Genomic DNA, 24,209 nt, shown 5'->3' with positions numbered 1-24,209 from the left:
CCTAATTTATTTGAATCTGCTCCTATAGCCATTTATTAATTCATTGAAAGTAATCAATTGAAATGAATTGAAATGTTTTATTTGCATACATATACCATATTTAAACTGTTATGTAATTGACAAGAAAATATTGCCCCCACTCCTATGAAATCGGTAGTGATTGATCGACCCGTGTACAGTTTGTGCGTGCATGCTTTCGTCCGTCACACATATACCAGAGATCACCACCAGGGGGTGCTGGTCACAGTTCATTTCCCCCATTACCAAGTACTTTCCTCTGTAGGCCTACATAAGGTTGGCGTTTCAGTAAAAGTAGCCTTCTACTTAGGAGCCCGTCTGCTTTCTAAATCCAAAGAATCCGGCTAGAAACGAAACAGCCCCGCCTTGACTGGGCTCATTAGTGTAGCCTACATCTCGCCAGATCAAGATCAGGATGGTCTTACGAGGCAAACCTGCAACTAGGCAAGACAAGGCAAGTTTATTGGTTGTATAGCACATTTCAGCAACAAGGCAATTCAAAGTGCTTTTACATGAGACATCAAAAGCATCATGACAAAGTGCAACACATAAAAGGTCATATAGAATGAAATGCAAAAAAGGACATTTAAAACAAAATGCAGGAAAAAAAAACAGGAATAAAAGTTACAGTGCAGTGTATGGATGAATAATTATTTGATTTAATAAAAAGCAGCAGCAAAAAGAAAAGTCTTCAGTCTTGATTTAAAAGAACTGAGAGTTGCAGCAGACCTGCAGTTTTCTGGAAGTTTGTTCCAGATATGTGGAGCATAAAAACTGATCGCTGCTTCTCCATGTTTTGTTTTAACTCTGGGGACAGAAAGCAGGCCTGTGCCAGATGACCTGAGAGGTCTGGATGGTTCATAGCGTAGCAGCGTTTGTTTAAAAATATGTAGGCTATGGTTATAATTTACATCGATTTCTGTTGCTCTAAATCATATGATTGCCCAATTAAAAGCAGTATGACATTTATTACCCATTTCGGTGCAGTGTTCTTTGAATTGAGATCTCCAACATGAATATGGAAAGAGTTGTGAGGTGCAGGAATGTGTATTATCATTCTTAAGTAAATACTTTTGGATTCATCACAAACAAGAATCACAGGCAGTAATGTAGTTCGCATATCACCACAAAATGAAATGATTTCAACAAGTTGAACAGACATGTTTTGAGGGTAACAGAGTTCTGATAATGTAAAGAGGATTTGACTCAGCCCAAAATTAATTTACACGAAGGCCTACAAGAAAAACATGTAAAAATGAAAAATTGATTTAAAAAAAAAAAGAAGCCCCACACCCACAATAGTAAGAAATATGTTTTCACGTCAACATAATGTGATGTCGCAAGTGCTGTCCCATTCCTTTTTATACCAATTCAAGCCCTTGCAGCCTCTCGCACTCAACCACTTTACCAGGTGACGTCAATAAGTCTGTGAGGGCTCAGGGCTTGAGGGTTTAGGGGGGACATTGGGACTGGACCACAATAGCGTGGAGCAAAGGCAAGACAATTACGTATATGGAAAAACGCGGAAAGAAGATCAACTTTTCGGAGACGGATGTGCATGTGCTTGTTGGTGAGGTCCACGCGAGGAAAAAAAATCATCTTCGGAAGGTATTTGTACTAGACTACCTTTGTCTGATTGCTCCTACAGTTTAGGTAGCCTACTGTACGTTTCGTGCATCCTGTATTTGGCGTAGGCTACACGGACATGCTGTATTATGTGGCTGTGAGGAAAGCAAACATTCCACACATTCTGTGGGAGGCTATGATTGATTTAGGACCAAAAACAGGGAACGATAACACAGATGATCACTTCATAATGTTAGACCACATTAAACATTTTCCCCTCTGGGAAATTAAGACTCTCATCTTAACCACCCGGTAAATCACACTTATGCATTTATTTGGCTGCCAACAGAAAAACATATCAATTGAATATGGCTACACAATGAAATGTTTAATGCATAATCAAGTTCACAGACAAACTCAAAGAAAATGACTGAAATTGTTTCTCCAGACTCTGACGTGGGGTGGGACTCAGAGGAGGGGGAGTCTGCAGTGGTCCTTGACCTGACGGTCGTGCCCCCGCCGGTTGTAGCCTCCACCTCCAGCGCCACGACCTCCAGTGCCTCCACCTCCAGCGCGCCAGCCTCCACCTCCAGTGCCATCTCCAGCGCCTCCGTCTCTGTCTCCACCGCCCACGCCTCCACCTCCGGCTGCCAGCGTCCCTGCCTCAAGGGTCCCTGGGGGCTGGGCTTCCTCTCAGACACTTTGCTGGAGGCTCATGACCCTAGATGTTAGGGTTTTGATGGAGGACCCAAGAGCAGACACGATTGGGGTGAAAGCCCGTAGGCACGTTTATTGAGATCCGGGGAGAGGCAGGCAGTAACGTGGTCCGTAGACAGGCGTGGGTCAGGCGGGGACGTGGTAGTCGTACAGGCGATGGTCAGGCAGGAGCGTGGTAGTCGTACAGGCGATGGTCAGGCAGGAGCGGGGTTGTCGTACAGGCGTGGGTCAGGCAGGAGCAGGGTTGTCGTACAGGCGTGGGTTAGGCAGGAGCGGGGTTGTCGTACAGGCGTGGGTCAGGCAGGAGCGGGGTAGTCGTACAGGCGTGGGTCAGGCAGGAGCGGGGTAATCGTACAGGCGTGGGTCAGGCAGGAGCGGGGTAATCGTACAGGCGTGGGTCAGGCAGGAGCGGGGTAATCGTACAGGCGTGGGTCAGGCAGGAGCAGGGTACTCGTACAGGCGTGGGTCAGGCAGGAACTGGATACTGGGAAGACAGGGAGAACAGGGTAAGGCAAGGTTCAAAAGACAGACGAGGCAGGGAGCTAGAGACGTGTACCCACTAGGTTGGTTGGTCAACGATCTGGCACAGAGGGCTGTGTGGACAGGCTTCTTATCCTGCTGGCGATTGGCTGATCAGGACCAGGTGCGTTGATTGGCTGATCAGGACCAGGTGCGTTGAGGTGTGGAGGAGAGGCAATCAAGGTGACGCACGGCAGGTGTGGATCGGGGGCGTGTCTGGCTTGTGACCGCAGACGTGCCCGCAGTTCCCGCTGCAGGCTCTGGGAGGTGCTGGGGGAAACGGAGTCCGGCACTGGAGAGACAGGGACAGGCTGGGGACCAGCGTCAGAACCGGGGCTCGGGCCGGGGTCAGGGGGCTGAGGAGGTGGACGAGGCTGACGCGGTGGTGCCGTGACATATCAGTCCTCTATGTATAGTGACTAGTCTATCAGTCCTCTATGTACTAGTGACTAGTCTACCAGTCCTCTATGTATAGTGACTAGTCTATCAGTCCTCTATGTACTAGTGACTAGTCTATCAGTCCTCTATGTGTAGTGACTAGTCTATCAGTCCTCTATGTATAGTGACTAGTCTATCAGTCCTCTATTTATAGTGACTAGTCTATCAGTCCTCTATGTGTAGTGACTAGTCTATCAGTCCTCTATGTATAGTGACTAGTCTACCAGTCCTCTATGTATAGTGACTAGTCTATCAGTCCTCTATGTGTAGTGACTAGTCTACCAGTCCTCTATGTGTAGTGACTAGTCTATCAGTCTGTATGGGCACATCCATAAATGCAATGCTTTCTTACTAACTAAACCCAATAATAAACAATTATATATATATATATATATATATATATATATATATATATATATATATATATATAATATATATATATATATATATATATATATATATATATAAATATATATATATACCTGTATACATATACATATATATAATGGCACTCTCCACCGACTAGGGGTGGTCTCAGCCAAAAATGTTGTGCACATAACACACAAGGTTGCACAAAATGCTGTCAAAGCTCTCTTTTATAATTACCTCCATAATTCTGTTTGGTCAAATATTGAAGGGAATTTGCAGTGGAATTTTTACTTGACTACTAATACTATTAATGACCGTCTCTCACTTGCCACAATGAACCCAACACAGTCTGATTCTCCCAGTCCTTCATGCTTTCACCGAGTCTGAAAATGTATTCTGCATTTGCTGGTAGAGGACAGGAGACTGCCTGGAAAATGTGGAAGTCCTCCAGAGGTGAATGGTGCTTTCAATGAACTCCTATGGAGCTGGAAGTGAAGTCAGTGAAGGACCAATGTGTCACTGCTGGAGAGATGACTAGTTCTGATGCGAGACCCGGCCCACAGTAGCACAAATGTGAATGATGCCAGCAAACAGCTCTCCACACAGAAGTCTGGGAGTACATACCTCAAACCCAGGAACCAGGAGAACAGCTCTTCACACTAGAGAACATTCCTCCAAACCAGGTAGCCCTCAAGCAGAACACCAAGAGCACTGTGACATAATTTAACCTTGAAAGAGGTAGATGACTTCCGTCCACACCTGGAAGTAAACCTTATAGTACTGTACTATAGAAACGTCATGCGCAATTGTGATGATGTCTGAGGGTCAGTGTCCTGGTCTCAGTGTTTTTTTGCTGCAAATATTGAATAATCTGCAAGAGGAAAGAGAAAAGAGGAGAGGAAAGACAGGAGTCTGAATCAGTGACAGCGTCATTACAAACAGATTCACATGACCTCATATCCACGGTATTGTTAGTCACTGGTTGTGCTTTTTTCAAGTACTGTAAAGAAAACGGGTGATGCTAAAGGTATAGTGTGTGCCTAATACACAATTCTCTCTTTCTCTCTCTCTCTCTCACCTTTACACTTTCCAGGCACTTTTTTTTTTTATCTCTTGTATACGGGCATAATTCTCCAGTATCTTTAAATTGTCTCTCTTCTCTCTTTCTTCACTTTTCTCTTTCTTCTCTGCCTTCTTCTGCTGCTTTTTCTTTTCCTTCTCTGTCTTCTTTCTATCTTTCTCCTCTCTCCGTTTCAGTTTCTCCTCCTCTTTCATGGCAGGGCTGTACGTTAACTTTTTTAGCTCCTAGCACTGGTGCTACAGAGGTAAAAAATTTGTAGCACAGGCCAAAATCTTTTAGCACAGGCCAAAAGTTTGTAGCACAGGCCAAATTTTTTTTGCACAATTTTAAAATGTCCGTTATCACCTCTAAAAACAATAAGTAATGCATTTCATCACTTATACACACTAGCAAAGGATATTTGGGGTAGTGAGTGACTTTGTGGTTGCCTCAAAGGGTGGGTGAAGGTTGAGAGAAGGTTGTGGGTTCGAATCCCGCTTGTCTCAGGTCCTTTCTGTGTGGAGTTGCATGTTCTCCCTGTGCTTGCGTGGGTTTCCTCCGGGTGCTCCGGTTTCCACCCAACACCAAAGACATGCATGTTAGGATATTCCTGTCAGTGTCCCTGACCAAAGGCACTTGCAAAAACATCTGGAGTTGGTCTGATTGTGAGGAGTTGCGACCCACAGCCATAACATTACATAGTAAAGCTAGTCTGTGGACAACTTAAACCATACGAATGCATACAAAGCACACCCAAACAACCTTGCGTTTTCAGAGAAAAACATTTATTTGCTCCCATTTAAGTGTATATATATCTTTTACATAAATGTGCAAAATGTACATAAAAACCATTAAACACATAAATTGCTTATGAAACTGTGTGAAACATGTCACAGCTCTACAGTGTCTCATGTCTCTGTGTGAGCTCTACAGTGTCTCATGTCTCTGTGTGAGCTCTACAGTGTCTCATGTCTCTGTGTGAGCTCTACAGTGTCTCTGTGTGAGCTCTACAGTGTCTCTGTGTGAGCTCTACAGTGTCTATGTGTGAGCTCTACAGTGTCTCTGTGTGAGCTCTACAGTGTCTCATGTCTCTGTGTGAGCTCTACAGTGTCTCTGTGTGAGCTCTACAGTGTCTCTGTGTGAGCTCTACAGTGTCTCTGTGTGAGCTCTACAGTGTCTCTGTGTGAGCTCTACAGTGTCTCTGTGTGAGCTCTACAGTGTCTCTGTGTGAGCTCTACAGTGTCTCTGTGTGAGCTCTACAGTGTCTCTGTGTGAGCTCTACAGTGTCTCTGTGTGAGCTCTACAGTGTCTCTGTGTGAGCTCTACAGTGTCTCTGTGTGAGCTCAGTGTCTCTGTGTGAGCTCTACAGTGTCTATGTGTGAGCTCTACAGTGTCTCTGTGTGAGCTCTACAGTGTCTATGTGTGAGCTCTACAGTATCTATGTGTGAGCTCTACAGTGTCTCTGTGTGAGCTCAGTGTCTCTGTGTGAGCTCTACAGTGTCTCTGTGTGAGCTCTACAGTGTCTCTGTGTGAGCTCTACAGTGTCTCTGTGTGAGCTCTACAGTGTCTATGTGTGAGCTCTACAGTGTCTCTGTGTGAGCTCAGTGTCTCTGTGTGAGCTCTACAGTGTCTCTGTGTGAGCTCTACAGTGTCTCTGTGTGAGCTCTACAGTGTCTCTGTGTGAGCTCTACAGTGTCTATGTGTGAGCTCTACAGTGTCTCTGTGTGAGCTCAGTGTCTCTGTGTGAGCTCTACAGTGTCTCTGTGTGAGCTCTACAGTGTCTCTGTGTGAGCTCTACAGTGTCTCTGTGTGAAACATGTCACAGCTCTAGAATGTCTGCTGGCCACTGCTTGGATAGTGGCCTCCTGGTCCTCTTAGAAGAGGACAACCATTTTGCTGCTACCTGACTAGGGTTGAATTCCTCCAATGGGCAGCCTTCTGTGCTGATACGGATCAAGTGCTCAGTAGTGGAGACATGGAGGCTGCTGCGGGTTGTGTTCTTGATGCGGTTTTGTGCTGAGAATCCCCGCTCACACTGAGCGGAGGAGATGGGCAGCACAAGCAGGATTTCAGCCAGGTGTAGAAAGTTCTGAAATAAAAGAAGTAACCTTAAATTATTTATTCATGAGAGTAGACTTGACTTTGTACATTTTGAAAATGTTGCCCACACACCGCAAAGTCTGAACGATATGGCTCCTTGGTGAGGAGTGTCTGCCACAGCCCTAGGTAGGACTTGTCAGCAAAGCTGTTCATGATGAGGGGCTTCAGCAGCTCCCATTCCTGATGGACCTTGTCTAACTGACATCCAGCACTTTGTCGATAGAGATACAGGGAGAGACATAGGGAGGGAATAATGGGAACATTTTAGACATAAGAAATATGTGGAAAATGTTTTAATTAATTAATTAAAATAGGCTACATCTAATCCTGGTGTCTATTCTTAATCCATACTAAAATGACTTAAAAATCTGCTCACTTTCTGAGGAGGTTGCCATAATGCTGGAGGAGAGACTCAACCTCTACCCTGCCATAGTCCAGTAGTGCACCCTGACTCTCTGGCCATGCGTCATGGTTGAATATTCTGAAGCAGTTGACTACATCTTCCCCTGACTGTGTCAGAAAGCAGCTGAAGCGTGATCTCATCTCTGTTACTGCAATGTCAACAGCTGCTGCCACGTGTGGGTTACTGAAAACACCGTCAGTCAAAGGAACTTGCCCTTTCAGCTCCATGGCCTGAAAAGCATGGCAACACCAAATAATACCAACAACTGAACTGAAAAATGTATTGAAAATAGTTTCTCTTATCTGCTATAGGGAGCAGAAGTATGACATCACTTTGTAGGCAGAAAATGATCACAAAATGGCTTCCCCATTCAAATATCTCATTGACTTTTGGAAAAATGCTTCAAATAAGGTGTGTGTTTTACTGAGATGCGCGAGAGTGGAGATGTTCTGTTCTAAAAGTTGTATGCTACTCACACAAGTTATTTTGGTGGAGTTTGGAGTGGAAACTCCACTCCAAACTCCACCAAAAGAACTCATGTGAGTAGCAGACAACTTCTAGAACAGAACATCTCCACTCTCGTGCATCTCAGTAAAACACACACCTTATTTGAAGCATTTTTCCAAAAGTGAAGTCAATGAGATATTTGAATGGGGAAATAGAACTACACCACAGCAGCCATTTTGTGATTGTTTTCTGCCTACAAAGTGATGTCATCACTTCTGCTCCCTATTGTAACGCACCTGAAAGGTAACACTCTCTCCCTCAGGCTGTATGCTCAGAAACTTCTCTAACTTCCCTCCTGGCTTCGACCTCAACTTCATCCCTTCCAGTTCAGACACTGTTCTCTGGAGCTCAGCACAAGCCTTGGGTAGGATCAAGTCATTTGCCTGTAGGGTCCTGCTAAGGCTCCCTAGTACTCCAAAAACATCAGCCATGAAATGGCAGAATGCACAGAACTCTGCACGCTCCATCTCACACTTGACCTAAAAATAATTCAGAGATTGCAGCAAATTAAATAACTGGGGAATTTTCATGCTTTTTTCAGTTGTTTATTTGGATTATATGTGTGTAGGCCTTTTTAAAATCACTGTCAGTAGTCGTTTCCTATATATGGGGAATTACAGGCGCAAAACGTAAGAGAAAAGAGTCCAGTGATGTCATTGAGCTCTTTTCTCTTTGAAGTTTTGCAACTGTAATTCCCTATATATAGGAAAAGGCTACACCGACGGTGATTAAAAAAAAACCTGCACACATAATTTAAGCATCTAATCCAAATAAGCACAACTGAAAAAAGCATGAAAGTTCTTCTTTAAAACAATGTGGTTAATAAAGGACTAAGCAACCATTTCTGTTGAAATGTAATTACCTTCTTGGCCCTTCCTTTCACATCAGGAGAGGGAGAGACGACAGACAGGTGGTTCATGTGCTGAAGAGTTGCAGCATACTGGCCGCTGTCCTGTTCACCCGATCCAGCTTGTTTGAGAAGTGCATTCAATGCACGCTCAACATGAGGAATCCAGCGTGTGCCTTTGAATAAATGAAAATGTAATCTTGATTCTGAACAAAGCAGCAACAAACCAAAGAAATTACAACTAATAAACAACATCAACTTAAAGGTGTACAGTCGTGCTTTTTTCAGTTGTGCTTATTTGGATTAGATGCTTAAAGTATGTGTGTAGACCTTTTTAAAATCACTGTCAGTATAGCCGGTTCCATATGTGGAATTGCAGGTGCAAAACATTCAAGGAGAAAATGAGTCCTTTGATGTCATTGGTCTCTTCTCTTTGGTCTATTTGGTACAGTGCAGTGGTGGTTCTAGACCTTTTTGACTGGGGTGGCACAAGGGGGGCACAGAGATATGCCAGGGTGGCACTTCAGATTGTTTTTCACGCTTGTATTTGGGGTTCAGTTCAGGCTGGGGTGGATTAAACCATTTTGTACATTTTGCTAAGGGGTGTGTAGGCTCAACTATGACTTATCTCAACCTAGCCCTTCACTACTCACTGAGAGATTAATAATCACCTTTGACACTTGAAGGATTGCTGATGTTGACTCCCAGCATTTCGCCCACTGCCTGGAGCTCCCTCTGTGATTTGGGGCTAAAGTGGTAGGTTTTCCACAGTAGGTGTAGGAGATCATAAACTTTAGCTACCATGGGCTCCTTCTTTTGGACAGTCAGCATGGCCAATTCCAATCTAAAATTAATGACATCGTGAAATTAGATTTGATTATAAAAATCTAAATTAACTCCTTTCTTGATTTTATGTATATTAGATCAAATTCAGTGTATTTCTAAACAGCATTAAAAATATTTACCGATGAGGCATGCAGTGGAAGGGAATGACATGCTCCCCGATCTCTTCTTTCAGCAGGGCAATGACACCTCCACGATGACCCATATTGACCGCTGCTCCATCTGCTCCGAAGCCCACTAGCTTCTTCATCCACCCAGTCTCCTCCGGTCCCAGCTTCTCAAAAGCAGTCTTGGTGCCTTGTAGTACTCCTTGAATGAGATGGATGAACATGTATCAGAAATAACATAACTTGCATTCAGTGTCCAAAATTAACTTTTTGCACAGCCAAATGGCTAGTGTGTGTTCAAATGCTATGCAATAGATAACTATTGTTGTTGCTGTATTCTTTTTGGGGGATGGTGAGCAGAAAATCTAACAGCTAGAATGTCACACCTGACACAGCACATGCGCGCACACACACACACACACTCCCACCCATTACATTACAGCCCCCCCCCCCCCCCCCCCACACACACACACACACACATACATACAGGCAAGCACACACACTTGCTTTTGTCTGGCGACTGGCGCTAATTCTGGACCCTTAGCCTTATTGTCGCCGTCTCATAATAAAAAATATATATATAGTGGGGCTACTCACCTACTGCATGGCCGTGTTCTAGCTCCTGCTGTCCGACCAGCATATTGGCTGGTTTTCCGTTTTGGATGAGACGCACGTACACCATCTCACACTCCTTGTTAGAGGCATCTGTGTCACCGTCGATCATGACAGAGACATAGTGGTTTTGTTTGATTTCCTCAGCCAGGTTGGACTTCATTTGTTCTGCTATGGTCTGAACCATCTCTCCACAACGAACATGGTTGTCATAGGATGGCGTGATATCTGCTCCATTCTTTTTGCATAGTGAAATTAAAGGCCTAAACTTTGTAAAAGGAAGTTCTTCTTTTGCGATGCAATAAGCAACATTCATCTTCATCTTTACTTCACGGAGAGCAGCCTCGTCTGCTCTGGTGAGCCCAGCATTGAGTAGTTTAGAGACAGTACCAGCCCGGTTCGGTTTTTGTTTAGCATTGAATGCATCTCTGGCCAAAAGATGACGGTGAGAAGTGTTGTGTTTGCTAACGTTATCTCGTTTAAAAATGTTATTGCCTACAACATAAGGACTGTTGTCGCTCTTTTTCGAAGTTTCCTTACAGTACGAACAAAACAATAGCCCTTTCGCTTCGTCGAAGATTAGCCAAGGGAAGTCTTTTTTCCACTCTGGGTTGTACTTGTATGTTTTCTCTTTAGTGGTAACGTCTTTTTCTGTTTCAGCTGGAACAGTTATGATGCTGGGTTCTTCTCTTCCATCCCTTTCTTCCTGGCGAGCTCGTTTGCCATCTTTCTCGAGCGGCAGAAAAAAGCGCTTCATCTTTGAGCCTAGCTCACCTGCTCAACTTAAAGCGTTCCTTAAGCGGAAGTTGTGAAATGGACCCACTGCATTGTGGGAAATGGTGTTTGGTGAACAGGCAATTCTATGGTGAGGGAAGGACAAAAGGACTACAACTGAAAAACAAATGGCAACAAAACAGCCGGTAGCACGTGTGCTAGTATGCAAAATAAGTCATAGCACTGCCCATTTTTCCACTAGCACGTGCGACATATATGTCGCACTGTACAGCCCTGCATGGCCTTCCTCTCCTCCTCCTCTTCTATCCTTGCTTTCCGCTCCTCCTCAGCTTGCCTCCGATACTCCTCTGCAGCTGACTTCTTCCACTGCTCTCTCTTCACCTTCTCTTCCTGTTTTTACTTTTCCTTCTCTGCCTTCTTTCTGGCTTTCTCCTCCTGTCTCATCTTATTGGTTTCTGTCATCTTTTTCCGTGCGCTAAAGATGCTACCAGATACCTTCTCACCCTCATGCCTGTCAGAGGGGGCCTGGTGGTCTTGGGCCTCCTCATCTCCATCCCACTCAAAGAGGCCCCGGGTAGACCCGACATCCTGGCTTTGAGATGAGGCCTCCTGGTCATCCTGGGACTCATATTCATCTGAAATGTATTCAAAGATGGACTCCTCATCTGTATCCAAGTCAAAGAGGGCCTGTTCTACCTGGCTGTTGTTAGACAAGGCCTCCTGGTGTTGCTGGGCCAGAGAGTCAGAGAGGGCTTTCTCCACCTTCTCTTCCTCTTTTCCTTCTCTGTCTTCTTTCTATCTTCCTCCTCTATCTGTTTCTCCTCCTCTTTCCTGCCCTCCCTCTCCTCCTCTTCGTTCTGTTGTTGGGCCTTGTCTACCTGGATGTTATTAGATGAGGCCTTCTGGTGTTCCTGGTCCTCTTCAACTGAAACTTTATCCCAGGAATCAACTGAATCGAGGTCAGAGGAGGCCTTGTCCTCTTCATTTGATTCTACATCCCAGGGATCAAGTGTATAGCGTATCTGTACTCTGCAGCCAGTCTGCAGGTCAGCTCGCTTGGGGCCATGGACCCAAGTAGGGTGCCGGCCCAAGCAATTAATCGTTGATAATCCATCTCGGTGGGGAGCTGGCCGTTGCGCCATTGCCCACTTAACCTTCTCTTTCTGTTCTCTCTTTTCCCTCTCCACCTTCTCTTTCTGGGCCTCCTCGTCTTCATGTTCATCGCAGTCAGATTGACCGCGCTCCGGGGGCGATACGGGCCCGTTCCACAAGAGGGCGACCATCCCTGCGGAGCCTGTGAGCGTTGTACGTTGGGGGCGTTGCCGTTCCTGTGGCAGCCGAACTGAAACTTTATCCCAGGAATCAACTGAATCGAGGTCAGAGGAGGCCTTGTCCTCTTCATTTGATTCTACATCCCAGGGATCAAGTGTATCGCTGTTAGGGAGGGCCTTGTGTCTACCTGGATGTTATTAGATGGGGCCTTTTGGAGTGATTGGGCCTCCTCGTCTGAATCAGAGAGGGCTTTCTCCACCTTCTCTTCCTCTTTTCTCTTTTCCCTCTCTGTCTTCTCTCTATCTTCCTCCTCTTTCAGTTTCTCCTCCTCTTTCCTGGCCTCCCTCTCCTCCTCCTCTTGGTATTGGGGCCTCCTCCTCTTCCTCCCTCCTCCTCCCCTCATCCTCCTCCCTCAACTCCCTCCTCAACTCGGCCATCTCCTTTCTCCACGCCTGGCTCGCGCGGGCGCCCCCCGTCGGCGGCCTGGACCGACGCCCGGCGGCCCTCCGAACGGACCCCCGTGCGTACGGGTTTTACCGCGCTCCGGGGGCGATACGGGCCCGTTCCACAAGAGGGCGACCATCCCTGCGGAGCCTGTGAGCGTTGTACGTTGGGGGCGTTGCGGTTCCTGTGGCAGCCGAACTGAAACTTTATCCCAGGAATCAACTGAATCGAGGTCAGAGGAGGCCTTGTCCTCTTCATTTGATTCTACATCCCAGGGATCAAGTGTATCGCTGTTAGGGAGGGCCTTGTGTCTACCTGGATGTTATTAGATGGGGCCTTTTGGAGTGATTGGGCCTCCTCGTCTGAATCAGAGAGGGCTTTCTCCACCTTCTCTTCCTCTTTACTCTTTTCCCTCTCTGTCTTCTCTCTATCTTCCTCCTCTTTCAGTTTCTCCTCCTCTTTCCTGGCCTCCCTCTCCTCCTCCTCTTGGTATTGGGGCCTCCTCCTCTTCCTCCCTCCTCCTCCGCTCATCCTCCTCCCTCAACTCCCTCCTCAACTCGGCCATCTCCTTTCTCCACGCCTGGCTCGCGCGGGCGCCCCCCGTCGGCGGCCTGGACCGACGCCCGGCGGCCCTCCGAACGGACCCCCGTGCGTACGGGTTTTACGTTGGGGGCGTTGCCGTTCCTGTGGCAGCCGAACTGAAACTTTATCCCAGGAATCAACTGAATCGAGGTCAGAGGAGGCCTTGTCCTCTTCATTTGATTCTACATCCCAGGGATCAAGTGTATCGCTGTTAGGGAGGGCCTTGTGTCTACCTGGATGTTATTAGATGGGGCCTTTTGGAGTGATTGGGCCTCCTCGTCTGAATCAGAGAGGGCTTTCTCCACCTTCTCTTCCTCTTTTCTCTTTTCCCTCTCTGTCTTCTCTCTATCTTCCTCCTCTTTCAGTTTCTCCTCCTCTTTCCTGGCCTCCGGATGTTATTAGATGGGGCCTTTTGGAGTGATTGGGCCTCCTCGTCTGAATCAGAGAGGGCTTTCTCCACCTTCTCTTCCTCTTTTCTCTTTTCCCTCTCTGTCTTCTCTCTATCTTCCTCCTCTTTCAGTTTCTCCTCCTCTTTCCTGGCCTCCCTCTCCTCCTCCTCTTGGTATTGGGGCCTCCTCCTCTTCCTCCCTCCTCCTCCCCTCATCCTCCTCCCTCAACTCCCTCCTCAACTCGGCCATCTCCTTTCTCCACGCCTGGCTCGCGCGGGCGCCCCCCGTCGGCGGCCTGGACCGACGCCCGGCGGCCCTCCGAACGGACCCCCGTGCGTACGGGTTTTACGTTGGGGGCGTTGCCGTTCCTGTGGCAGCCGAACTGAAACTTTATCCCAGGAATCAACTGAATCGAGGTCAGAGGAGGCCTTGTCCTCTTCATTTGATTCTACATCCCAGGGATCAAGTGTATCGCTGTTAGGGAGGGCCTTGTGTCTACCTGGATGTTATTAGATGGGGCCTTTTGGAGTGATTGGGCCTCCTCGTCTGAATCAGAGAGGGCTTTCTCCACCTTCTCTTCCTCTTTTCTCTTTTCCCTCTCTGTCTTCTCTTTATCTTCCTCCTCTTTCAGTTTCTCCTCCTCTTTCCTGGCCTCCCTCTCCTCCTCCTCTTGGTATTGGGGCCTCCTCCTCTTCCTCCCTCCTCCTCCCCTCATCCTCCTCCCTCAACTCCCTCCTCAACTCGGCCATCTCCTTTCTCCACGCCTGGCTCGCGCGGGCGCCCCCCGTCGGCGGCCTGGACCGACGCCCGGCGGCCCTCCGAACGGACCCCCGTGCGTACGGGTTTTACCGCGCTCCGGGGGCGATACGGGCCCGTTCCACAAGAGGGCGACCATCCCTGCGGAGCCTGTGAGCGTTGTACGTTGGGGGCGTTGCCGTTCCTGTGGCAGCCGAACTGAAACTTTATCCCAGGAATCAACTGAATCGAGGTCAGAGGAGGCCTTGTCCTCTTCATTTGATTCTACATCCCAGGGATCAAGTGTATCGCTGTTAGGGAGGGCCTTGTGTCTACCTGGATGTTATTAGATGGGGCCTTTTGGAGTGATTGGGCCTCCTCGTCTGAATCAGAGAGGGCTTTCTCCACCTTCTCTTCCTCTTTTCCCTCTCTGTCTTCTCTCTATCTTCCTCCTCTTTCAGTTTCTCCTCCTCTTTCCTGGCCTCCCTCTCCTCCTCCTCTTGGTATTGGGGCCTCCTCCTCTTCCTCCCTCCTCCTCCCCTCATCCTCCTCCCTCAACTCCCTCCTCAACTCGGCCATCTCCTTTCTCCACGCCTCTCTCTCCTTCACCTGTTAAAAAACTGTGGCGGCTGTACACTTTTCGAGGGCTGTATACTCCACTTCCGTGGGCCACTGGGGCCCGCCAAAAATAGGCGGCCGGTCTCTAAAAAGCCGCCCGGGTCCATGGCTCGCGCGGGCGCCCCCCGTCGGCGGCCTGGACCGACGCCCGGCGGCCCTCCGAACGGACCCCCGTGCGTACGGGTTTTACCGCGCTCCGGGGGCGATACGGGCCCGTTCCACAAGAGGGCGACCATCCCTGCGGAGCCTGTGAGCGTTGTACGTTGGGGGCGTTGCCGTTCCTGTGGCAGCCGAACTGAAACTTTATCCCAGGAATCAACTGAATCGAGGTCAGAGGAGGCCTTGTCCTCTTCATTTGATTCTACATCCCAGGGATCAAGTGTATCGCTGTTAGGGAGGGCCTTGTGTCTACCTGGATGTTATTAGATGGGGCCTTTTGGAGTGATTGGGCCTCCTCGTCTGAATCAGAGAGGGCTTTCTCCACCTTCTCTTCCTCTTTTCTCTTTTCCCTCTCTGTCTTCTCTCTATCTTCCTCCTCTTTCAGTTTCTCCTCCTCTTTCCTGGCCTCCCTCTCCTCCTCCTCTTGGTATTGGGGCCTCCTCCTCTTCCTCCCTCCTCCTCCCCTCATCCTCCTCCCTCAACTCCCTCCTCAACTCGGCCATCTCCTTTCTCCACGCCTGGCTCGCGCGGGCGCCCCCCGTCGGCGGCCTGGACCGACGCCCGGCGGCCCTCCGAACGGACCCCCGTGCGTACGGGTTTTACCGCGCTCCGGGGGCGATACGGGCCCGTTCCACAAGAGGGCGACCATCCCTGCGGAGCCTGTGAGCGTTGTACGTTGGGGGCGTTGCCGTTCCTGTGGCAGCCGAACTGAAACTTTATCCCAGGAATCAACTGAATCGAGGTCAGAGGAGGCCTTGTCCTCTTCATTTGATTCTACATCCCAGGGATCAAGTGTATCGCTGTTAGGGAGGGCCTTGTGTCTACCTGGATGTTATTAGATGGGGCCTTTTGGAGTGATTGGGCCTCCTCGTCTGAATCAGAGAGGGCTTTCTCCACCTTCTCTTCCTCTTTTCCCTCTCTGTCTTCTCTCTATCTTCCTCCTCTTTCAGTTTCTCCTCCTCTTTCCTGGCCTCCCTCTCCTCCTCCTCTTGGTATTGGGGCCTCCTCCTCTTCCTCCCTCCTCCTCCCCTCATCCTCCTCCCTCAACTCCCTCCTCAACTCGGCCATCTCCTTTCTCCACGCCTCTCTCTCCTTCACCTGTTAAAAAACTGTGGCGGCTGTACACTTTTCGAGGGCTGTACACTCCACTTCCGCGGGCCACTGGGGCCCGCCAAAAATAGGCGGCCGGTCTCTAAAAAGCCGCCCGGGTCCATGGCTCGCGCGGGCGCCCCCCGTCGGCGGCCTGGACCGACGCCCGGCGGCCCTCCGAACGGACCCCCGTGCGTACGGGTTTTACCGCGCTCCGGGGGCGATACGGGCCCGTTCCACAAGAGGGCGACCATCCCTGCGGAGCCTGTGAGCGTTGTACGTTGGGGGCGTTGCCGTTCATGTGGCAGCCGAACTGAAACTTTATCCCAGGAATCAACTGAATCGAGGTCAGAGGAGGCCTTGTCCTCTTCATTTGATTCTACATCCCAGGGATCAAGTGTATCGCTGTTAGGGAGGGCCCTGTGTCTGCCTGGATGTTATTAGATGGGGCCTTTTGGAGTGATTGGGCCTCCTCGTCTGAATCAGAGAGGGCTTTCTCCACCTTCTCTTCCTCTTTTCTCTTTTCCCTCTCTGTCTTCTCTCTATCTTCCTCCTCTTTCAGTTTCTCCTCCTCTTTCCTGGCCTCCCTCTCCTCCTCCTCTTGGTATTGGGGCCTCCTCCTCTTCCTCCCTCCTCCTCCCCTCATCCTCCTCCCTCAACTCCCTCCTCAACTCGGCCATCTCCTTTCTCCACGCCTGGCTCGCGCGGGCGCCCCCCGTCGGCGGCCTGGACCGACGCCCGGCGGCCCTCCGAACGGACCCCCGTGCGTACGGGTTTTACCGCGCTCCGGGGGCGATACGGGCCCGTTCCACAAGAGGGCGACCATCCCTGCGGAGCCTGTGAGCGTTGTACGTTGGGGGCGTTGCCGTTCCTGTGGCAGCCGAACTGAAACTTTATCCCAGGAATCAACTGAATCGAGGTCAGAGGAGGCCTTGTCCTCTTCATTTGATTCTACATCCCAGGGATCAAGTGTATCGCTGTTAGGGAGGGCCCTGTGTCTGCCTGGATGTTATTAGATGGGGCCTTTTGGAGTGATTGGGCCTCCTCGTCTGAATCAGAGAGGGCTTTCTCCACCTTCTCTTCCTCTTTTCTCTTTTCCCTCTCTGTCTTCTCTCTATCTTCCTCCTCTTTCAGTTTCTCCTCCTCTTTCCTGGCCTCCCTCTCCTCCTCCTCTTGGTATTGGGGCCTCCTCCTCTTCCTCCCTCCTCCTCCCCTCATCCTCCTCCCTCAACTCCCTCCTCAACTCGGCCATCTCCTTTCTCCACGCCTGGCTCGCGCGGGCGCCCCCCGTCGGCGGCCTGGACCGACGCCCGGCGGCCCTCCGAACGGACCCCCGTGCGTACGGGTTTTACCGCGCTCCGGGGGCGATACGGGCCCGTTCCACAAGAGGGCGACCATCCCTGCGGAGCCTGTGAGCGTTGTACGTTGGGGGCGTTGCCGTTCCTGTGGCAGCCGAACTGAAACTTTATCCCAGGAATCAACTGAATCGAGGTCAGAGGAGGCCTTGTCCTCTTCATTTGATTCTACATCCCAGGGATCAAGTGTATCGCTGTTAGGGAGGGCCTTGTGTCTACCTGGATGTTATTAGATGGGGCCTTTTGGAGTGATTGGGCCTCCTCGTCTGAATCAGAGAGGGCTTTCTCCACCTTCTCTTCCTCTTTTCCCTCTCTGTCTTCTCTCTATCTTCCTCCTCTTTCAGTTTCTCCTCCTCTTTCCTGGCCTCCCTCTCCTCCTCCTCTTGGTATTGGGGCCTCCTCCTCTTCCTCCCTCCTCCTCCCCTCATCCTCCTCCCTCAACTCCCTCCTCAACTCGGCCATCTCCTTTCTCCACGCCTCTCTCTCCTTCACCTGTTAAAAAACTGTGGCGGCTGTACACTTTTCGAGGGCTGTATACTCCACTTCCGTGGGCCACTGGGGCCCGCCAAAAATAGGCGGCCGGTCTCTAAAAAGCCGCCCGGGTCCATGGCTCGCGCGGGCGCCCCCCGTCGGCGGCCTGGACCGACGCCCGGCGGCCCTCCGAACGGACCCCCGTGCGTACGGGTTTTACCGCGCTCCGGGGGCGATACGGGCCCGTTCCACAAGAGGGCGACCATCCCTGCGGAGCCTGTGAGCGTTGTACGTTGGGGGCGTTGCCGTTCCTGTGGCAGCCGAACTGAAACTTTAACCCAGGAATCAACTGAATCGAGGTCAGAGGAGGCCTTGTCCTCTTCATTTGATTCTACATCTCAGGGATCAAGTGTATCGCTGTTAGGGAGGGCCTTGTGTCTACCTGGATGTTATTAGATGGGGCCTTTTGGAGTGATTGGGCCTCCTCGTCTGAATCAGAGAGGGCTTTCTCCACCTTCTCTTCCTCTTTTCTCTTTTCCCTCTCTGTCTTCTCTCTATCTTCCTCCTCTTTCAGTTTCTCCTCCTCTTTCCTGGCCTCCCTCTCCTCCTCCTCTTGGTATTGGGGCCTCCTCCTCTTCCTCCCTCCTCCTCCCCTCATCCTCCTCCCTCAACTCCCTCCTCAACTCGGCCATCTCCTTTCTCCACGCCTGGCTCGCGCGGGCGCCCCCCGTCGGCGGCCTGGACCGACGCCCGGCGGCCCTCCGAACGGACCCCCGTGCGTACGGGTTTTACCGCGCTCCGGGGGCGATACGGGCCCGTTCCACAAGAGGGCGACCATCCCTGCGGAGCCTGTGAGCGTTGTACGTTGGGGGCGTTGCCGTTCCTGTGGCAGCCGAACTGAAACTTTATCCCAGGAATCAACTGAATCGAGGTCAGAGGAGGCCTTGTCCTCTTCATTTGATTCTACATCCCAGGGATCAAGTGTATCGCTGTTAGGGAGGGCCTTGTGTCTACCTGGATGTTATTAGATGGGGCCTTTTGGAGTGATTGGGCCTCCTCGTCTGAATCAGAGAGGGCTTTCTCCACCTTCTCTTCCTCTTTTCCCTCTCTGTCTTCTCTCTATCTTCCTCCTCTTTCAGTTTCTCCTCCTCTTTCCTGGCCTCCCTCTCCTCCTCCTCTTGGTATTGGGGCCTCCTCCTCTTCCTCCCTCCTCCTCCCCTCATCCTCCTCCCTCAACTCCCTCCTCAACTCGGCCATCTCCTTTCTCCACGCCTCTCTCTCCTTCACCTGTTAAAAAACTGTGGCGGCTGTACACTTTTCGAGGGCTGTATACTCCACTTCCGCGGGCCACTGGGGCCCGCCAAAAATAGGCGGCCGGTCTCTAAAAAGCCGCCCGGGTCCATGGCTCGCGCGGGCGCCCCCCGTCGGCGGCCTGGACCGACGCCCGGCGGCCCTCCGAACGGACCCCCGTGCGTACGGGTTTTACCGCGCTCCGGGGGCGATACGGGCCCGTTCCACAAGAGGGCGACCATCCCTGCGGAGCCTGTGAGCGTTGTACGTTGGGGGCGTTGCCGTTCATGTGGCAGCCGAACTGAAACTTTATCCCAGGAATCAACTGAATCGAGGTCAGAGGAGGCCTTGTCCTCTTCATTTGATTCTACATCCCAGGGATCAAGTGTATCGCTGTTAGGGAGGGCCCTGTGTCTGCCTGGATGTTATTAGATGGGGCCTTTTGGAGTGATTGGGCCTCCTCGTCTGAATCAGAGAGGGCTTTCTCCACCTTCTCTTCCTCTTTTCTCTTTTCCCTCTCTGTCTTCTCTCTATCTTCCTCCTCTTTCAGTTTCTCCTCCTCTTTCCTGGCCTCCCTCTCCTCCTCCTCTTGGTATTGGGGCCTCCTCCTCTTCCTCCCTCCTCCTCCCCTCATCCTCCTCCCTCAACTCCCTCCTCAACTCGGCCATCTCCTTTCTCCACGCCTGGCTCGCGCGGGCGCCCCCCGTCGGCGGCCTGGACCGACGCCCGGCGGCCCTCCGAACGGACCCCCGTGCGTACGGGTTTTACCGCGCTCCGGGGGCGATACGGGCCCGTTCCACAAGAGGGCGACCATCCCTGCGGAGCCTGTGAGCGTTGTACGTTGGGGGCGTTGCCGTTCCTGTGGCAGCCGAACTGAAACTTTATCCCAGGAATCAACTGAATCGAGGTCAGAGGAGGCCTTGTCCTCTTCATTTGATTCTACATCCCAGGGATCAAGTGTATCGCTGTTAGGGAGGGCCCTGTGTCTGCCTGGATGTTATTAGATGGGGCCTTTTGGAGTGATTGGGCCTCCTCGTCTGAATCAGAGAGGGCTTTCTCCACCTTCTCTTCCTCTTTTCTCTTTTCCCTCTCTGTCTTCTCTCTATCTTCCTCCTCTTTCAGTTTCTCCTCCTCTTTCCTGGCCTCCCTCTCCTCCTCCTCTTGGTATTGGGGCCTCCTCCTCTTCCTCCCTCCTCCTCCCCTCATCCTCCTCCCTCAACTCCCTCCTCAACTCGGCCATCTCCTTTCTCCACGCCTGGCTCGCGCGGGCGCCCCCCGTCGGCGGCCTGGACCGACGCCCGGCGGCCCTCCGAACGGACCCCCGTGCGTACGGGTTTTACCGCGCTCCGGGGGCGATACGGGCCCGTTCCACAAGAGGGCGACCATCCCTGCGGAGCCTGTGAGCGTTGTACGTTGGGGGCGTTGCCGTTCCTGTGGCAGCCGAACTGAAACTTTATCCCAGGAATCAACTGAATCGAGGTCAGAGGAGGCCTTGTCCTCTTCATTTGATTCTACATCCCAGGGATCAAGTGTATCGCTGTTAGGGAGGGCCTTGTGTCTACCTGGATGTTATTAGATGGGGCCTTTTGGAGTGATTGGGCCTCCTCGTCTGAATCAGAGAGGGCTTTCTCCACCTTCTCTTCCTCTTTTCTCTTTTCCCTCTCTGTCTTCTCTTTATCTTCCTCCTCTTTCAGTTTCTCCTCCTCTTTCCTGGCCTCCCTCTCCTCCTCCTCTTGGTATTGGGGCCTCCTCCTCTTCCTCCCTCCTCCTCCCCTCATCCTCCTCCCTCAACTCCCTCCTCAACTCGGCCATCTCCTTTCTCCACGCCTCTCTCTCCACCTGTTAAAAAACTGTGGCGGCTGTACACTTTTCGAGGGCTGTATACTCCACTTCCGCGGGCCACTGGGGCCCGCCAAAAATAGGCAAAAATAGGCGGCCGGTCTTACAGCCCTGGTCCTGAATGTTTCAGAGGGCAGATGATAACCTCCTTCTAATCAAGGAGCAGGTGTTCATAACTCTGCATCACTACACTGGTGACATTTTGGTTGTACCGTCTGATCACAACACTAAGAGTTCTAATCTAATTTTTTAACCTATCTGTCTACATGTCTGTCTGTCCATCTCTATCTTTCATTGTCTGCCCGTTTTATTATTGTATCTGAGGCTTCACGTTTGGTGATGGGACCTCAGTGGGTGAGAACAGACATGCTGAATAGACATAAAGATCTAGGCATGGGCAGCATCTTTCCATCCATTTAAAAATAAATATGTATTATTTTATGCCATCCTACATTCAGTCTAGCCCTAACCCTAACCTCAGAGTGCAGGAAGTGTCGGCCAGCTGTGTCGTGTGTCTCCATTCTCAGCGTCAGTACATCCAGTTTGATGGTTCACCTGGGCCAGTAGACTAAGCAGAGCCTCGACCCAAACAAGGTGTCCTGAATGGTCTCCCAGGTCCGCCTTGTACAACTGAACTGTCAGCCCAGTGTTTCAGTGTGGTCTACAAGCTATTCAATAAAACCTGGAGAAAATGATCTGTATCTTGTCTTTACACTTACAGCACACATGCTGCACAAATGGTAACCTTAATTGTATGACACTTGTTTTGTCAAATGCACAAGGGTATCTCTGACTTGGCTAGACTGTGGATGTGGTGACTAGTCCAGGCCAGTCAGCATGGTATAAGCTGCATACAGGTGAGCGGAAGCTGAAACGCTTGTTCCTTGGCTAGGCTCAAGGCAGCTTGCCAGCAGGGTCAGGCCTACGCCGGGAGGTCAGTACATTAGAACCCCCTTAGGCGGGCTGTATGTATCCTAGGTTCTCAAACTTATATTTGTGGTATAGAAAGGTAGAACTTGCTTGGTTGATTATGTAAGTGTGTGTGTGTGGGGTGCTGTTGATTTTCCTCCACACAGCTCTCAGCCATATGTTTCCCCTATGTGGATCTGAAAACAGTGATGGGGATTAAATTAGGTTGCTAAGAGAACTGCTAGTCACCAGAAGCATTCAAGAACATAACCCGTGCTGGAATACTAGTGTATGAACAAATCAATACAGGTAGAGCACATCTACTGACAGGCTGGCTGAATGACTAGAAGACTGACTTGGGACCTCCACTGAGGACATCCCAGTCCTGGCTATGGATCAGTAGTGATGCTCCCCTGCCCCTGTAGTCCAGGCATTTTATGACATAACCTTGAACAAATTGCAACAGAAATTATTTCAACTGTTGTAGTGTCATACATATGTTCTTTATAACATATCAGTTAGTCCCCCAAAATCCCAGTGGTGGAAAGTAATGAAAAATGCAGATGGAAGGTATGTGACAAATATACAAATTTTCGCCTATGTAAAAGAAAAAGGTTTATGCATGTTTTCTTGTCTGATGTCCACACAACACTGTCCCCAATCAACCAGAAACTATATAGGATGCATCACAGTGCATATACAGAAATATATTTTTAATTCTATTGGCATTTGGTGAAGAGAAAAGGGGTGAATGTCACACATATTGCAACAGAAAATCTGACGTGTATTAATCAAATAGCTCAAGAGTCTAGAACCCTGGAGAGGACAGTCTACAACCCTGGAGAACAGTCTACAGCCCTGTAGAGAACAGTAGAACCCTGGAGAACAGTCTACAGCCCTGTAGAGAACAGTAGAACCCTGGAGAACAGTCTACAGCCCTGTAGAGAACAGTAGAACCCTGGAGAGGACAGTCTGAGACGTAGAACCGTCCATAGCAGAGCAGCCAGGTGCTAGAGGGTCCACTTCAGATACCTGTGGGAGAAAATCACACGCGCGCGCACACACACACACGATTAGAGGGTCCACTTCAGGACAGAAGAGAACATGAGCAGGATGATAATAATAATAATAATAATAACTTGCATTCATCATCATCTTCATCATCACATGCCGCCTGATGTGAATTGACAGCTGCTACATGCAACAGAACACTCAAGGCCATGTTTCTTGCATGTGCACCTCAGGCTGCTGCAGTCTGTCTTGCAGGTGCATCTGAAGACCTTAAGAAGTTCTTGTGGAGCTGGTGGTAAGTCCGTCTGGACAGGGACAAGCCTCCCATCATTCTCTTTCCACCCCCATTCTGGTGGCAGGAGTTCATCTACAGGTCCCTTCCACTGTTGCACCTGGTAGTACACACGGAGACTCTGGTACTTTGCTGCTGTTGGTGGTAGACTCTGTGGCTGTACATGAGAAGTGCTGGTAGCCACCTTCTCACAAAAGCGCTTGTATCTTAGACTGTCAAGTCCCTCCCCAGGCTTCCCATTGTACAGGCACAGCCAAGCATTCTCTCCTGCTGACACAATCTCTGCTCTAGAAGCTGACTATGAGTCAAACACTGTAGCTTGCTGATAGAACTCGCTGCTGGCTCTGAACTTCTTGAGGGGAGCTCCTTTCCCAATGCCATAAAGGCAGGACGTAGTGTCACACCCAGCTATAGCATGAATGAAGAGAATGTGAGTGCACACACTGGGACCTAGCTGCTGCTTGACGGACTTGATGTTCCAGATGCGTGGCTTCATGCTTTTCTTGGACTCGTTTGAAGAAGAGGTCATGGGAGTTGAGGTTGGGGTGGTACCTGAGGAGGACGAGCAGATCTGTATCTGTATGTATGTCACCAGAATGGGGGTGGAAAGAGAATGATGGGAGGTTTGTCCCTGTCCAGACAGGCTTACCACCAGCTCCACAAGAACTTCTTGAGATCATCAGATGCACCTGCAAGACTGACTGCAGCAGCCTGAGGTGCACATGCAAGAAACATGGCCTTGAGTGTTCTGTTGCATGTAGCAGCTGTAAAGGATCAGGGTGTGCAAATTCACATCAGGCGGCATGTGATGATGAAGATGATGATGAATGCAAGTTATTATTATTATTATTATTATTATTATCATCCTGCTCATGTTCTCTTCTCTCCTGAAGTGGACCCTCTAATCGTGTGT

At 50.1% G+C, this 24,209-nt stretch overlaps 1 protein-coding gene across 1 annotated transcript in view; it reads right to left on the bottom strand.

Moving 5' to 3' along the window:
* Window positions 1-8,982: 8,982 nt before the first annotated feature.
* The window catches only part of LOC311310180 (piwi-like protein 1), a gene marked incomplete at both ends in the record, with an annotated part of 41,020 nt that continues 25,793 nt past the window's right edge, over window positions 8,983-24,209 (bottom strand). The window contains 4 exons of the mRNA XM_084439604.1: window positions 8,983-9,022; window positions 9,510-9,696; window positions 10,092-10,199; window positions 11,345-11,570. Coding sequence (XP_084295730.1) covers window positions 8,983-9,022; window positions 9,510-9,696; window positions 10,092-10,199; window positions 11,345-11,570 — 561 coding nt within the window. The remainder of the gene's footprint in view (window positions 9,023-9,509; window positions 9,697-10,091; window positions 10,200-11,344; window positions 11,571-24,209) is intronic.

Source organism: Borostomias antarcticus (assembly GCF_949987555.1).
Source record: "Borostomias antarcticus genome assembly, chromosome: 6".
In the NCBI taxonomy this organism is placed as follows: domain Eukaryota; kingdom Metazoa; phylum Chordata; class Actinopteri; order Stomiiformes; family Stomiidae; genus Borostomias; species Borostomias antarcticus.
The sequence above is the reverse complement of the archived record's forward strand: the minus strand, read 5'-3'. Positions and strand labels throughout refer to the sequence as shown.